Source organism: Schistocerca cancellata, chromosome 2 (assembly GCF_023864275.1).
Source record: "Schistocerca cancellata isolate TAMUIC-IGC-003103 chromosome 2, iqSchCanc2.1, whole genome shotgun sequence".
In the NCBI taxonomy this organism is placed as follows: domain Eukaryota; kingdom Metazoa; phylum Arthropoda; class Insecta; order Orthoptera; family Acrididae; genus Schistocerca; species Schistocerca cancellata.
The window spans coordinates 1,091,967,414-1,091,985,435 of NC_064627.1; the positions used below are offsets into that span (position 1 = coordinate 1,091,967,414).

The 18,022-nt window shown below is 41.4% G+C and overlaps 1 protein-coding gene across 1 annotated transcript in view; it reads right to left on the reverse strand.

The window, feature by feature from the left end:
- The window catches only part of LOC126163107 (ryanodine receptor), a 737,240-nt gene that overhangs the window by 440,365 nt on the left and 278,853 nt on the right, over positions 1–18,022 (reverse strand). Inside the window, exons 14-17 of the mRNA XM_049920028.1 lie at positions 14,860–15,029; positions 11,132–11,322; positions 5,059–5,199; positions 859–956 (exon numbers count right to left, since the gene is read on the reverse strand). Coding sequence (XP_049775985.1) covers positions 859–956; positions 5,059–5,199; positions 11,132–11,322; positions 14,860–15,029 — 600 coding nt within the window. The remainder of the gene's footprint in view (positions 1–858; positions 957–5,058; positions 5,200–11,131; positions 11,323–14,859; positions 15,030–18,022) is intronic.

An 18,022-nucleotide genomic window follows, 5' to 3' on the forward strand; every position in this document is an offset into this window, starting at 1 on the left:
GATAATAGTTTCACTAGCTGGAAGGATGGGCACATTTTCATGTGGGGATACAGATTCATTTTTCTACACCATGTAAAACTCTTTAACCTTTCAACTTTTCCACATGGGTGGTACAGTGAAACAGGCTCCACAAATCAGAATGTAAATTGAGAAAGGAGCCATAATGTGGCTAGATAAGAAGCTGACATATACACAACAGTTCAAAAAGTAACAGAAAAATAAAACTATAATCAGCTATTATATGTGCTGTAAAACCAATAATAACAGAACAGTGGAACAAGGGAGGTGCACTATAAAACACTGTACCTGATTCTTCTCAAGTACAAGCTGATGGTGAGTGGAAAACAGTCGAAAGGATATTCATGAAAGGCAAGCAATGAAATAAAGACCAAATACCTTATGCAATGTGATGGTCAATGATGATCTATTAAAATACTCACGGGAAGTGCTAAGAATGCCACAGACCAATGCTCAAATACAGCTCACAGCATTATGGATAATTGTGTTACGGTTACGTATTTTATCAAAAAATACATTGCATATTGCAGAGGAACTAGAAAGTCCTAGATGGAATACAAATATTGGATGAAATAAAAGTAACCTCTCACTACACAGTTCAGTCATTGAGTGTATGAGAGGCACATAAACAAGACTGGGAATGCTCAGTGACTCAACTGTATGGTGGCCGTCTACCATTACACCTTCTATTATATGCATGTTGAAGATTTGTTTTAAACAAAATTAAAAACATTAATAACAGGATTAGCATTTTACAAATGTCATTGAATTAACTATAGAAAGAAAGGAATAATGTCAGACCTCTCATACTACTGAAATGTACATAAGCTTTTTTCTCACCTGTCCACAGGTAGGCTCCATCAAACCCATATGAATAAAGATCATCACCCACTCCATTTCCACCCCATTTTTCACCTCCTCCTGGGTAAGGGCAATACCTGAAAAAAATGTGATCATCACATCATCTCTTGCCATATGTCACTTGTGTAATTAAGATTGAGACAGATATAACTAACCAATAAAGAAAATACTCTTATACACAATAACGACTGTTTCTTGATTTAACACTTGGAACTGTTAACTTGTGTTAATTAATGTACAATTTTTGATTAGGCTGCAGCAAAAGATCTGAATTTCACTGAAGCCAAACATGAAGCATGTCTTTCAAGTAAGTACCATTTTTCTTTTAAATACTGCTGCTGCATCTCTGTGATGACAGCCCGTGCTGAGTACCTGCATCTATTGGCAACTCATATACACCATAACTGAAGCATTTGTACTTGGTTGTTTCTGCTTGTTTAAAATTTCTCAGTTAATTGAATATCTCACTCAGTGTGAAATAAGTGTATTGATTCATTTTCTGTTTGTGAAAGATGTGAAACTGCTCAAAATTTAACCACAGAGTAGTTAGGTTTATGGGATAAACATGACGAGAGACGGAATGGTAGGAAAACTGGTTAGACCATTTAAAGACCTGCATACTAATATTCAAGATGAAGTGCAAAGCAACCTTCTGTCATCACTGAAGAGTTGTTGCAGAAATTTGACATTAAAGGTTAAGAAAACAGTACAGTTTTACCCTAGTCCAGATGATCATTTTCAAGTTATGTTTAGCACTGACTGGTGACTGGCAACTAGGGATAATTCATTCTGGCATTTGTTGCCTTCCAATAGGATTTTGGATGAGGCAGTTGCCATTAGATATTGCTCCCCAACTTTGTGCATATTTGGATACTTGACAACAAAATGTGCACTCTTATCCTATGTCCAGTATTGTTGTTTGGGCCGTGACGTTTGAAAATTGATAGTGATACTGATACTCGTGACAATGAATTTAGCAGCTCAGAAACTGATGAAGAATGTGGCATTACTACACTGAAGACTGCAAGTGATGACAGTTCATCAGGTGAATGGCAGTTGCTAGCCTTTCGTATGAGATAAATATGTCTATAACAACAAAAATAATCAATTTTTGACAATATAACAAAATTGGATGGATAAGAAATCCACTCATTAAGCAGTGGCAGGAGAACGAACAGATAAAAAAAGGTTTTACTTACGCAAGCATTCAGAGCCTGTGGCTCCTCCTTCTAGCAGAAGGGTTGAAGGGGAAGGATGAGGAGTGAAAGGAAAGGAACTGGAGAAATTTAGGAAAAGGGGTAGAGTTCAGAAAAGTCACCCAGAACCCCAGGTTAGGAGGAACTTACTGGATGGGATGAGAAGGAAAGGCTGATGGTTGGGGACTGCACTGGATGAGATTTGAAAACCTGACAGCTTAAGAGTGGATGACAGGATAACATGCAAGACAGAGATTACTGCTAAAGCACTGTGCATGAGTTAATAAGAGTGAAAAGCTAAGTGCATTGTATGTAACAGAGGTGGGAGGGGGATGGTAAAAATTATGAAGAAAGGAGTAGTTACTGTGAAGAAATGCTGAGACAGAAGAAATTAATGTAAATTAAGGCTAGGTAGGTGGTGAAAAGCAAAGACATGTTGTACACTAGTTCCACCAGCAGAGTTCTGAGAAACTGGTGTCTAGGGGAAGAATCCAGATGGTGCATGTCATGAAACAGGGTGCAACATGAAGTCATAACCTCGCACCCTCTGGATTCTTCCCCTAGACACCAGTTTCTCAGAACTCCCCAGGTGGGAGCTAGCACTACAACACATCCTTGGTTTTCACCACACACCTGCCCTTCATTTACATTAATTTCTTCTGTCTCAGCATTGCTTCACAGTAACTACTCCTTTCTTCACTCTGTTTTAGTTTTCGACATCTTTCATTTTCTGACCTGTCTATTTTTCGTTGTCCTTCTCCCATCTCTGTTATGCACTTAGCTTTTCACTCTTATTAACTCACACACAATGTTTTAGGAGTAATATCTGCCTTGTATATTACCCTGTCTTCCACCTTTAAGCTCTCAGCTTTTCAAATCTCATCCAGTGCAGTCCCCAACAAACAGTCTCTCCTTCTCATCCCATCCAATAAGTACCCCCTGATCCAGGGTTTTGGATGACTTTTTTGGAATCTACCCCTTTTCCTAAACCTCTCTAGTTCATTTCCCTTCTCCCTCTTCCTTTTCCTTCAAATCTTCTGCTGGAAACAGGAGCCATTGGCTCCAAAAGCATGCATAAGTAAAACCTTTTTTTATACATGTGTTCTCCCACTGCCACTTGGTGAGTAGATTTTTTTATCTATCCAATTACATTATACTGTGAAATCAACATATCTGCTATGTTAGAGCGAGCTCCAATAATATTCCTATTTAAAGGAAACTTTGCAGTTCATCTAGTGAACAACTGTGCAGATGACATCATGGCATAAGTGGATCAGTTCATGACAATGATTTGACAAATATTGTGACAGAGACAAGCAGGTGTGGTATTGAGCAACATATTTCTAAGTGGAAAGACAGTGCCAAAGACAAAATGTGGTTACATCATTTTTGTACTGTTTCAAACCACTGTGACGAATCCCCGTCCACAAATGTATTACGCAAAACACTCAATATTCAAACAGGTTCTAAATTTTTCTCAATTTCAAATGCTGAAAAAGCGTTTCTGTATTTCTCACTATAGTACATATGATCCTATGAACCACCCACAGCCAAAGCTGAACAACACTGAAGTATGGTCCCTCATTATGTACACAGGAAAAGGAACGAAATGTACGAAAACATGCCACAATTGACTCAATTCATAACAACACTGATAAAAACCACTTCTGAATAAAGACTGTGGCCTTAGTGTTGAAAACCACTACCAGTCTCCTTAACTTGCTGCCTTATGAGATAATTGATATTTACGGAGCTTTGCCGTCATACAGAAGAGACACACCTCCATTATTTCATCATAAGAAACTAAAGAAGGGGGAAAATGTTGTTTTCAGAGACGTGACAGCAACTGAACACAAGGGCATGAGAGAAGACTTTATCTTGATCACCATTCACAATGCTGAAATGAAAGCTGTAAACAAGTCATGGAGAGCTGCTGAAGCCAGTAGAAGTTGTGGAGTATGATGACATGATTGGCAGACTAGACAAAGTAGGTCAATGCTTAGCTAATAACCCAGCAACTCATAATGAAAAGAGGAAAGAAATATTGTGAGAAAATCTTTTTCCATCTTCTCAGACTTTCTTTGTGAAATGTGTATAAGCTATTTAAAACATAAAAGTGGAACAAAAATCCTTTAGTTCTGTATTGCTGTTATTGAGTACATTATTTCAAAAGCCACAGAGAGGAATTCATTTCAAAAGCAGTGAGTTGTCCATTTCAAGCACCAGCCTCAGGCAACTGATTGGCCAATATTTTCCATAACTTATTCCACCTAGTGTGAACAAACAACATTCAACAAAGACTTGTGCTGTGTGCAGCTGTGTTCAGGATGCGGATAGGATACATGTGATAAGGGAATCAAGATACAATTGTGGAGGAATGAAGATTAGCGTTTGATATACTGTTGAGAATGAATTCATTAGACATGGAGACAAGTTCTGATTTTTTTCAAGGATGTGGAAGGAAAGTGGCCATGTCCTTTCGATAGAACCATCCTGACATTTGCATGGAGCAATTTAGGGAAATCATGGAAAAACTGTATCAGGATGGTCGGACGCATATTTGAGCTGTCATCCTCCAAAATGTGAGTCCAGTGTGCTCACCACTGCACCATTTCGTTCAGTGATACCATTGTGAGAACTGAGATGTTGTCCTGTGCATTGTTCCCTGATTTTGTGATAACCATCAGAATGACATCAATGGCTGTTCAGTAGCAGTTGCAAAGCAGGTGACAGATTTTTATGATAATGGAATTCAGTAACTGGTTGTTAATTAGGATAAGTGCCTTCATGTTTGTGGAAATTATCCAGAAAAGTAGAGTAAGGCAAAGGTTTTCATGTAATAACAAAACTGTTTTAAAAACAACTTGTGTTTGTTTAATATAAAAACAACATTCCAAAAACAGGCCTCATATCAACTTGTTCAAATATTTACATGTAATTGTTATTAAATGAATATATTTTGCACAGTAAACTAGAAACATACCCTGAAGTATTGGCCCATCCGATTCTCAGATGTGGTGTCATATGCGTTGTCTGCTCAATATGATCCAGTGTTACTTCAAAGTACCACTTCTGGTACATGGCAGAACCCTCTACTTTCCCAACGAATATGTTGGGCCGAACACTAGAATAATAAAACAAAACATATGTAACAACAAATCCTGTATAAAATCAAGTAGCTATTAAAGGACTGTACAAGCTTGGGGAAAAAAAAGAACAGAGTTACTGGCAACCAATGAGGCACAGGTTCTTGTTGTGTGCATGGACATTGATTGTAATGAGTTTGATGTCATGTGACATCTTTTAGCAGAGGCTATGTTTGATGCTGCTTATGCGGTCAAAGAGTACCACTGTTATACCTGTCTCTGTACACAAGTGCTCTGTGAATGAAATGCTCTAATATCTTACTACATATACTTACATTTGGTAAGAAATATTAATTACGGTGTTAGATGAAATATCACTTGACTCTTGCATATATTTATCTACACAGCCTCTTCAAGTCTTTTCAGCTCACTTGTCCAGTTCTTTACTTGTGAGTTTAATCACGATCTGTCGACAGATGTCATCTGATGTTGTTGGTCAAGGACAAAGACACTGAAATGTTGATACAATATCAAAAGTGTATTGCGTCCATCAGCCAAAATCAGAGTGCTCCTTGGCTTGGTTAAATATGATCTATGACTGAAGAAGCCTGATGTTTATATAAATCCCTTGCAGTGGTGGGAAATCATATACTGCCCAGAGAGTTTGCACTATTCAGCACAGATTCACTGAGAACCATCGTCAGACACAGTTGATGCAGCCTGATGTATCTGCTGTGGGGGAGCACTGCCTTACCAAGGGACATAGAAAGTTGTATGATCAGACACAAATCATTGTCCATGTCTCTTGCTACTGCAGCTGCGTTTTAAGGACAGTTACTGAAAGTAGATTGGCAGACAATATTATAAACAGAGACAACAGTTACTCTTTAAGCAATATTTGGAACGTTGTTTTAGCTCACATTAGAAAACAATGATCTTCGACTCAACCAGTGGAGTTTATTGATAGTGGTATCTGACAGTCATTTATCGGGCTTTGACCACCTGGGTACTGTATGTTCACTTGTGCTACGGTGCAGCAGCAATGATTTGTTGAATTCCACAGCATATGAAAGGGTCATATTCACAACATCAATCAGTTCTGGTGAGATTAACATACAGCATTCCACCCAAATATGGCGGCAATGTGCACCACAGAAATATTGTGTTTAGATGGTTGCTTGATCTGGCTGCAGACCCAAGAAAAATATCATCAGCTTTTTACTTGTCATTAACACAGAGAATCCCATGACTGTAACTTCCTGGCAGATTAAAACTGTGTGCCCGACCGAGACTCGAACTTGGGACCTTTGCCTTTCGCGGGCAAGTGCTCTACCATCTGAGCTACCGAAGCACGACTCACGCCCGGTACTCACAGCTTTACTTCTGCCAGTACCTCGTCTCCTACTTCGGTAGCTCAGATGGTAGAGCACTTGCCCGTGAAAGGCAAAGGTCCCAAGTTCGAGTCTCGGTCGGGCACACAGTTTTAATCTGCCAGGAAGTTTCATATCAGCGCACACTCCGCTGCAGAGTGAAAATCTCATTCTGAATCCCATGACTGTTTTCACAGTTGGCTCTGCCTCTGATGGAGTAGGAGATGCCAGTGGCAGAACTGGAGCAGGTGGTAGTGGGAGGATGTATGGGGCAAGTCTTGCATATAGGTCTATTGCAGAGATATGAGCCGTGGAGGCAAGGGGTTGGGAGAAAGGGTGGAGTGGAGATGGGCAAGGGTATTGAGGGTATTGCATAGGCTGGGTGGGTGGCAGAATACCACTGTTGGAGGTGTGGGGAGGATATGAGGAAGATACTTCTCCTTTCACGGCAGGATGAGAGATAGCTGAAACCCTGGGGAGAATATCATACACTTGCTCTAGTTCTGGGTGGATTGTAGAGGAGTGATCCTTTGTGTCCAGATTATGTGAGGGATATTAGGATTACTGATGAGACAAAGTGTGGGAGATTTGGCTTTGGATAAGGTTGGGAGGTAATTTCGATCTGTGAAGGCCTAAATGGGGTCGTTAGCATATTTGAATTGAGACTTCTCATTACTACATATGTGATGACCACAAGTGGCTAGAATGTATGGAAGGGACTTCTGTGTGTGGAATGGGTGGCAGCTGTCGAAGTGGAGGTATTGTTAGTTGGTAGGTTTGATGTGGATGGAGGTACTGATGTAGCAATCCTTAAGGTGGAAGTCAACATGAAGGAGGGTCGCTTGTTGCGTTGCTTTGAGGAGGACCAGGTGAAGTGTTTTGGGGGGTGGGGTGGAGGGGGGCGGTGTTGAGCTTCTGGAGGAATGTGAGTATCGTGTCCTCATCGTCAATCCAGATCATGGAGATGCCACCAATGAATCTAAACCAGGTGAGGGGTTTGGGTTCCATGTGCTTATGAAGATCTCCTCTAAATCGCCTTTGAGTAGGTTAGCATAGGTTAATGTGATGCAGGTGCTCATTGCTGTACCAAAGATTTATGTTTAGATGACACCTTCACAGGAGAAGTAATTAAGGGTGAGGACGTAGTTGGTCATGGTGACAAGGATGGAGATTGTAGTTTCGGAATCCATTAGGCATTGGGAAAGATAGTATTCAATAGTGACAAGGCCACAAGCACTGGGGATGTTAGTGTTGTGGGAGGTGGCAGCAACAGTGATGAGGTGGGTACCAGATGATACAGGAACCAGAATTGTGGAGAGTTGGTGGAGGAAATGGTTGTCTTTTACATAGAAGGGCAGGTTACAGGTAAGGGCTGAAGGTGTTGGTAAACAAGGACAGAGATTCCCTCTGTGGTGACACAGTAACCAGCTACAATGGGGTGTCCTGGGTGCTTCGGCTTATGAACTTTAGGAAGCACATAAAAAGTAGAAGTGCAGGGAATGGTGGGAGTGAGGAGAGAGTCAGACTCAGGGGAGAGGTTCTGGGATGGACTTAAGGGTTTGAGCACGAACTGGAGATCCTGTTGAATATTTAGAATGGGGTAACTGGGGCAGGACTTGACGATATCTGACAGCTGGCAGAGTAGTCCTGACTGGTAATCCCCGCTGTTCATTTATCACTATGATGGAGTATTTGTCAGCAGGTGGAGTTACAAGGCCAGGATCAGCATTTATGTGGTGGATTGTGGTTCTTTTTGTAGATGTGCAATTGATTTCCATATTGAGAGTTCTGTGGAACAATGGTGAGGCAAGATTAAAGGTTATGAAATTCTGGAAAGTTAACAGGGGATGATTTGGAGACAGTGAGGGAGTGGATCATGGAGGGTTAGACGAGTGAACTGAGTCAGGCAAGTTTCAATATTGGTTTTGGATTGAGTCTGATTTGTAGGACTGGTGGCAAAAAAGTTTTCTCACTGTAGGAACTGAGAGGACTGAATTTGGGAGTGGGGAAAAAGATAAGGTATTTGGAAAGAAGTGATATTTCTGTGAAACTGAGGCTTCTGAAAGAGAGATTCATTACTATATTGTGGACCTGTATATGCTCTGGGTTCTGCATGGTGGCGGGAGAGAGTTTCTGAGGATATGGTAAATGTAGTATGTCTGAAAGGCAGGGTTTGGCAGCTATAAGGGAATATGGGAGGGGTATGATGGAGGCTCCTTTGATGGTGGTAGGGTTTCAACTATCTCTCATCCTGGCCTGGAATGATAAATATACTCCCCACCCCTACCACATTGGTAGTCCAATGCCCACCAAACCTACACTTTAAAGAGATGGCCAACTTTGAGAGCAGCCATGTGATCTACAAATATAGTTGCAAACACGGTGCTTATTCTACATGGGAATGAGAACTAACAAGTTGTCTGTCCACATGAATGGCCACTACAAAACTGTGACCAACAGACAGATGGACCACCCAGTTGCTGAACATGCTACTCAGCATGATGTGCTTCACTTTACTGACTGCTTCACAGCCAGTACCATCTGAATTCTTCCAACCAACACCAGCTTTTTTGAACTGTACAGGGGGGAATGCTCCCTACATCATATACTTTGTTTTTGTAACCCCCTTTGTCTCAACCAATGCTAATCCCTGTCCTCCAAGTGCCTATTCCCCTTCCCTGCTCCCACTCCAGTACCACACACACCTTCCATCCTCCTAAAACTCCTACACAGTCCACTCTGCTTCCACTCTCCCCCCCTCCCAAAACCTGACCAGCACCACCTCTTGATGATACACTTAGAAGTCCTATTGTGACCCCATCACATTCCTGCAGGCTCCCACAGCCAGCACTAGCATCTTCAATCAGCCACAACCTGCTATTCCTTTCCATACCACACCATGCTTCTTCCTACCCACCCCCCACATTCCCCCTCAATACCAGCCCAGTTAGAACACTGCTAATGCCATACGCAATCACAGTTGTGCCTCAGTGCCTCGAGATGGTGTACGTGTGTGTGTGTGTGTGTGTGTGTGTGTGTGTGTGTGTGTGTGTGTGTGCGTGTGTGTGTGTGTGTGTGTGTGTGTAGAAGGATTTTGTCTGAAAGCTGAAATATTTCTAAGATTCCAGAATGAGATTTTCACTCTGCAGCAGAGTGTGCGCTGATATGAAACTTCCTGGCAGATTAAAACTGTGTGCCAGACCGAGACTTGAACTCGGGACCTTTGCCTTACACGGGCGAAAGGTCCCGAGTCCGAGTCTCGGTCCGGCACACAGTTTTAATCTGCCATGAAGTTTCATTTCTAAGATTATTTCTCATTTTGTCCATCTGTATCTCACGTCCTCCCCTATGTTGTGTGACCAGCAATTTATTCTTCCCATGTTGTTAAAATTGATATTAGTGTCAATGGGACTGAGAAACATATAAAATTGTTAAAAGTGAACAAATCTCCAGGGCACGATGGAACCCCTATGAGGTTCTATACCAAATATGTGGCTGAGTTAGCCCCTCTTTTAACCATAATATACTGAAGATCCCACAAACAAACGCTATGGCTAGTGGCTGGAAAAAAGAACAGGTTGTGACACTATAATATAGACGTGCTACTTAGCATTTTATGCCAATAGTGTTTATTGGAAATATGATGTACTTGTTTTATTCTTTAAACCTTTAGGTACTATGTGTTAATTGGAAATTTAATATGTATTGTAATTTGCATAAATTTTTATGTATTATAATGAACTATTAAGGTATAAGGAGACGACTCACCGAAAGCCAGAAGTGCTGCATCGTCGACAGACACACAAACAAAAGGTAGAGGTTCAAATGGCTCTGAGCACTATGGGACTTAACATCTATGGTCATCAGTCCCCTAGAACTTAGAACTACTTAAACCTAACTAACCTAAGGACAGCACACAACACCCAGTCATCACGAGGCAGTAAAAGGTAGAGCCTTGCTAGCTTTTGGAATGAAATTTCTTTCTCAAGCTGTAGGAGAAACATACACACAAACACACACTGACTCACATGCACATGCCTGTCTCCCTACTTTGTGCTCATTTGACTGCCAGCTCTTGCCTGGCCCACTGTGAGTCTACTGGGGTGAGGTGGGGCTGCAGGGTGGGGTGTGGTGAGGGATCGAGAGAGATGAGAGGCAGGGAGGGGTTTGCCTCCCGCCCCTCTCCATCCCTCATCCCACCCCACCCCAGCACACTCACTGTGGGCCAGGCAAGAGCTGGCAGTCGAATGACATGAATGGAATGGCAAAATGCCCTAATAACTGGTACAAGGATGTAACCTATGCCATGCATTCCACAGTTCAAATGGTTCAAATGGCTCTGAGCACTATGGGACTTAACATCTATGGTCATCAGTCCCCTACAACTTAGAACTACTTAAACCTAACTAACCTAAGGACATCACACAACACCCAGTCATCACGAGTCAGAGAAAATCCCTGACCCCGCCGGGAATCGAACCCGGGAACCCGGGCGCGGGAAGCATTTCACAGTGGTTTTCAAAGTATACATGTAGACATTTCTAACTACACCAACATTTTCTTTTTTACAAAAATGTATAACAAAAAGCACAAAATTTACCTTGCTACATGGTCCACAAGCTGTGTTTGCAGAAGAAGATTTTTTCCAGGGAGCAAGAAGTCACATATGTTATTTTGTGAACTTCTGACTGCAACACCATTACCCACACACAATGAGCACAGCACATCAAGAACTTTTGGATCTCGACCATGTTTCTCTAGTAAAGATATGATAACTTTAATGTGTTCATCCTGAAACAATGATGAACATATGAAATTGTTTTCTTGTTGCGCTGAACAGTGGTGATATATTAATCTGTCACACATACAGAGTAACAAGTATTTTTCGAAGTGTTTCTATGCAGTACAATTACAAAATTTGTATGTTAACAGATTTTCCCCACTTATTACTCAAAAATCACACTTTATTACAAGGTACACTAATTTCTAAATTTGAATAATATGGCATCAAGGGCAATGAACAAGCTTTAAACCGATTGTCACAGAAAATAATTGTAGACCAAGGAACCTATATGTTACTACAGTAGTACCACAAGGTTCTGTCCTGGGTTCTTTTCTTTTTAAAATATATGTGAATGAGCTACCTACTTCTCTGCCTACAAGTCAGTAATGTATGCTGATGATAAAACCCTCTGTAATGACACAATTGATAATCAAACCACTGACAAGGTTTGATAAAATTTCACAGTGGCTGCACAAAAATAAACTAATATTAAGTACACACAAAACTAAAATAATATATAGCTGACAAACCCTGTCTCGCAGACCTACTGCACTTACCCCACCCTCCAAAACTCCCTCCCACCACCACACAGAACTCAGAACCTAAACAGACCCACAACACACCTTTCCTCCAGAAGACTTAGTCCCACAGAAATATCAGTCCATTCCAAAGGCCTCACCATTTGCCCTACTCTCATATTCTATCATGCAGGACTTGTTAAAGACCTTCTCTCCTTGTCCCAGTCCCTACAGTGGTAACACTTTCTCGTCACGAACCCTACCAATCAGGTTCAACAAAATACCAATATTGAACCTTGCCTAACTCAGTTCACTCCTCCATCCAACTGTGATCCACCCCCACTGCCCCCTAAATGAACCCCTGTTGACTTTCCAGAATTTCTTAACCTCGAACCTTGCCTCATCATCATTCCCCAAATGCCTCAACATGCAAACTAACCTTACATCCGCAGAAAGAACTGCAGTCCACCATCTAAAAACTGATCCTGACCTTATAATCCTACCTGCAGACAAAGGCTCCATCATCGATGTTTTGAACCTCATGGATTACCTGGCAGAAGTACTCCGTCAGCTGTCAGATACTTCCACCTACAAACCTTGCCACAGTGACCCCATTTCAGTAATCCAGCAGGATCTCCAGTCACTACTCAAATCTTTAGGCCCATCCCAGAACCTCTCCCCAGAGTCCATCGCTCTACTTACCCCTACCACTCCCCGCACCCCCACCTTCTACATGCTTCCTAAAGTCATAAACCCAACCACCCAGGATGACCCATTCTGGCCGGTTACTGTGCCCCAACTGAGAGAATCTCTGCTCTCATAGACCAACACCTTCAATCTATTACCTGGAATCTATCCCCCTATATAAAAGATGTCAACCATTTCCTCCACCAACTCTCCACAGTTCCTGTCCCTTTACTGCATGATGCCCTGCTCATCACTGTTGATGCCGACTCCCTGTACACTAACATTCCTAATGCCCACGGCCTTACTGCTATTGAACACTACCTTTCCAGACGCCCTATGGATTCCAAACCAACAACCTCCTTCCTAGTCACAATGACCAACTATATCCTCACCCACAATTACTTCTCCTATGAAGGCATTACCTACAAACAAATCTGGGGTATGGCTATGGGCACCCACATGGCACCATCCTATGCCAACCTATTCATGGGCCACCTAGAGGAATCCTTCCTAAAAACCCAGAATCCTAAACCCATCATCTGGTTCAGATTCACTGATGACATCTTTGCTATCTGGATTGAAGGTGAGGACACCCTGTCCACATTCCTCCAGAACCTCAACAACTTCTCCCCCATTTGCTTCACCTGGTCCTACTCAACCCAACAAGCCACCTTCCTAGATGTTGACCTCCACTTCAGAGATGGCTACATCAGTACCTCCGTCCATATCGAACCTACTAACCCCCAGCAATACCTCCACTTCAACAGCTCCCCCCAATTCCGTACCAAGAAGTCCCTTCCATACAGCCGAGCCACCCGTGGTCGTCGCATCTGCAGTGACACACAGCCCCTCTCATGACGAGTAACCCCTCTCAGAATATACCGAGGGTCTCACTGAAGCCTTCACTGACTGTAATTATCCTCCCAACCTTGTACAGAAACAAATCTCCTGTGCCTTATCTTTCCAGGCTCCCACCACCTCCCAAAGCCCTACAGTCCGGCCACAGAGGAGCATTCCCCTCGTAACTCAGTACCACCTGGGACTGGAGCAACTGAATTACATTCTCTGCCAGGGTTTCGAGTACCTCTTGTCGTCCCTTAAATGAGAAACCATCCACCAAACCTTCACAATATATTCGTCCATCCTTGCACAAATCCCTACTCCCAATCCCTTACCTCATGGCTCATACCCCTATAATAGACCTAGATGTAAGACCTGTCCCACACACCCTCCTACCACCACCTACTCCAGTCCGGTCAGTAAAATCACCTAGCCCATCAAAGGCAGGGCTACCTGTGAAATCAGTCATGTGATTTACAAGCTAAGCTGCAACCACTGTGCTGCATTCTATGTAGGCATGACAACCAGCAAGCTGTCTGTCCGCATGAATGGCCATCGACAAACTGTGGCCAAAAAATAAGTGGACTACCCTGTTGCTGAACACGCTGCCACTCCTTCTACTCCATAGAGGAATTTTTAGGTATAAATTAAGAAAAAAAAATTAAAAAAAATAAATAAAAAACCAAAAAAATTAATAAAAGTTGTTTTATTAACTTAATTATGTTGTTAAATTAACTTAATTATGTCATGTATTGGAAAATTTGGCTCGTTCCACATCATTACGAAATATTGTATCCATGGAACTAGTATTAATCTAATCTAACCTAATCTAATCTAATCTAAACATAATATCCCTCATCTCAATGACTGCTTCACAGCCTGTGCCATATGGATCCTTCCCACCAACACCAGCTTTTCTGAACTGCGCAGATGGGAACTTTCCCTGCAATACATCCTACATTCCCGTAACCCTCCTGGTCTCAACCCTCGTTAGTCACTGTCCTCACCCGTCCAGCCCCATCTCTGTTCCCATTCCAGCACTACACAGCCATCATTTCACTGCAACACCTTCAATATTAGCGTGTTGTTAAATTTACATATCGTGTCATATCACTGTTTGTCTTATCTAAGCATCAGTATTTTATATCCCAACTGAAATACAAAAATGATAATTGAGCTAAAACATGTGAGGCTAAAGTGTTTCCCAAAGGACATTTTGATATAAAAATCAGGTGATATCTGGTGTACTGAGGTGTTATCTTGTAGTTGACCCCATATGCAGAGTGGACAATCCAATAGCATCTCAGTACATCTGCTCATTTGATGAGAATATCATGGTATTATGTCAAAATATATAGCACTTTGACACACATCTGCTCTGAAACTCATGAATTTCCCTTTGGGTTAAAATATCTCCAAAATCATGTATTAGTGCAGCAATAGAGGTGAAAATTATCTAGATTAATTTCCCCAAAACACAGAAAAGAGTTCTGAACTTACCCTCATCATATTCAATGCTTCTGGTGAATCAATGAGAACGCAATGGAGCACATCCAGCATTCCTGTACCCTCACTAGATGCCTGTGAACCCAGTCTGCTGAATAACCAATTCAGTCTGTTTGAGTTGGCAAACTGAGCACAGTTTGTGTGGTTTCCTTTTATTATGGCAGCTGAAAACACAAAATGTGAATAAGTAACAGACATTCATTCCAGTGAGTGAAAATGACAAACCATTCTATAAGCTTTTGTTCAGGGAAAGAGTCAAAACAGAGGAAGCAAAAATAATCACATTCAAATTTGAGAACAATATAACTTTCTGGGCTATAATGTTCACAGGCTCAAATATGTTAATGAAGTGAGTGAGTAAAGTATGGGAGCATGCTTGATATTTGCCAGAATTTTTCGCAAAGGAATATAAAAGTAAAAAATGACAGAACAACAATTTATGAGATCTTTAATTTTCAGTTTTGATGTCTTAAAACAAATTTTTCCTGTGTTGATACAGAAAAGGAGAGCTAGAATAAGTGACCAACTTAAGATATGTATTCTAAAACACTGAAAAAAGACTAGGGGTTGATAATACGTGGTTACATTCATAGTTACTTTCTGTTTAAAGTATAAATGAAAATCAACAATATATGAGGGGTATATACTATTAATTAGAATCTACTGGTTTTGGAACTTTTGAACAGTCCCTCTATAAGAAGAAATGAAAAGATAACAAACAGTGAAAAGAAACAGTATGGTGTGCAGAAGGCAGCAGGAGGAAAGAGTTACTCACAAAATTGAATCACATAACAATCTGTTTTGTTTTGGAAAGGATAGTTGCTACTCACCACATAGCATATATGCTGAGTTGCAGATAGGCACAACAAAAAGACAGTCAGACAGTTTGCTTGCAGCCAACAAGGTCTTCACTGGAAATAGACTACATATACGCACACACATTCATGCAAACACAACTCACAACACACATGGCCTCAGTCTCTGGCTGTTGAGGCCACACTGCAGTGTACATTCAATCACACTTAGGCTGTGGAAATTCAGGGGCTAAATTGCAAGTTTCATTTCATTACTGCTAAATCTTAGGAATTTTACCCAGATACTATGGTTAGAGGCATTATCATACAGACAGCTTCAGATAAGGAAGTTCAACGAAGGGTGCTGCAATTCGAGGATCCCTCTTTAAAAGAAGAACTCAATATTGCACAAACTTTTGAAGTTTCTAGTGCTGCTGGCTATCAATTACATTCTTAGGCCAATATAGCTGCAGCCAACTCTGACAACAACAGGCATACAGAAACGGAGGCCATGGCAGTGCAGAATGCTTGGCTGCCACATCTCACATAAACACAACCACAGCAGAAAATTTTCCATATGCCCCTGTCCTCCTACCCAGCCTGTTTTGTTCAAAACAACCAGCCAGCTTGTCTCCAATGTTGGGCATCATGCCATACATGTCATAATAAAGGTCACATTGCAACTATGTGCAACACTCGGTCTGCTTCCATTGTGCCCCTCATGTCTCAACCTATGGACATTAACGTTGTTAGTCAAGTGTGTGAAGCTATTACAGCTATTTCTAACAAACGTTTCATTGGCATGCATATGATACAAATACCTTACACCTTCAGGTGGATATGGGCACAGCGGCCACGGTACTGAATTCTAATACTTATCTATGCCTTGGTTCCCCTCTTCTGTCAGCTACTTCATGCCATCTTGTCAGTTACAACAGACAGCAGATTCCTCTACTTGGGCAGTACACTGCATAAACAACATACCAGGTGCTGGTTTGGCCAGTAATTTTTTTGGAAGTGGACAATGCCTTCACAGAACACTTATTTGATTTTGATGCTTTCCAGGCTTTTGAATTTACAGTCTCAGATTCCATGCATTTAGTATCATATCTTGTACCCTACTAAGAATTGGATGATTTGTGCAAAGAATATTTAGAATATTTACCCCTGTTTTCACCCAGCCCCAGCAAGGTTACTGGCTACATAGCACACACTGGTCACAAATCTTTCGCACAACCCTGTTTTTTTTTTCTGCCACACCCATACCACTTGCATTTCATGCTGAAGTGAAGGAAGAACTAGACAGACATAACAGAACTCATTTTATCTAGTCAATGGGCTACACCACTGGTTGTTAAGAAGAAGCTGATGGGCAAACTCCATCTATGTGTCAACTTCAAGGCGACAGCTAATTCAATTTGCAGCTGATACATACTCTATTCCCAGCTCAGATGAATTTATGATGAAGCTGGCAGGCAGAGAATATTTTTCAAAACTCAATTTGTTGGAAGCATATTTACAGCTGCCACGTGGTGACAAATCATGTCATCTCCTTGTTGTGAATACATCACACAGACTCTACAGGTGCAACCACTTCGTTTTTGGCACTGTAAGTGAGGCTGCCATTTTTCAATGTTACTTGGAACAGCTTACTTAATGCATTCCTTGTTATATCAATTACCTAGATGATATTTTTATTACTGATCCCACAATCAAGGACCATCTTTTCAACCATCACCTGTTGTTTTAGAATTTGCACGACAAGGGTTCTAAATGCAATTTGGAAAAGTCACATTTCTTCCAACCCTCTATAGAATACTTGGGACATGTTATCCCTTGCCTGGAGATTCAGTCGATTGACAGCATCTATTGCTGTTTTCCCGCACCCTTCAAATGTGAAAGAGCCGAAAGCATTTTTAGGTAAAGCTGCACATTTCTACAAGTTCCTAGCCTCAAAACAATGTAAGATGGTTTGTGTTACACACTGTTCTTGGCCACCGATCTGCTGTGGCTCCAGACTTGGTAGTAATGGATGCATCACAATATGGTGTCAGAAACCATGTTATCTCAACATCATGCGCATGGTTTGTAACACCCCATCATTTTTGCATCGAAGACACTCAGTGATATGCAGAAGAATTACTCTCAAATAGAGAAGGAAACTCTCACTGTTTTATGCTATGAATAAGTTACATGTGTTTTTATAATGTGTTAAGTTTCGTCTGGTGAGTATTACAAATCATTAGTGTTTCTTTATAGTTGCACGGGCCACTTGTACACAAGGTAGCCTATAGACAGCAATGGGGCCCTGTTCCTTAGTAGGTACAATTATGAGATTCATTTCCACGCTATGGCTCAACAGT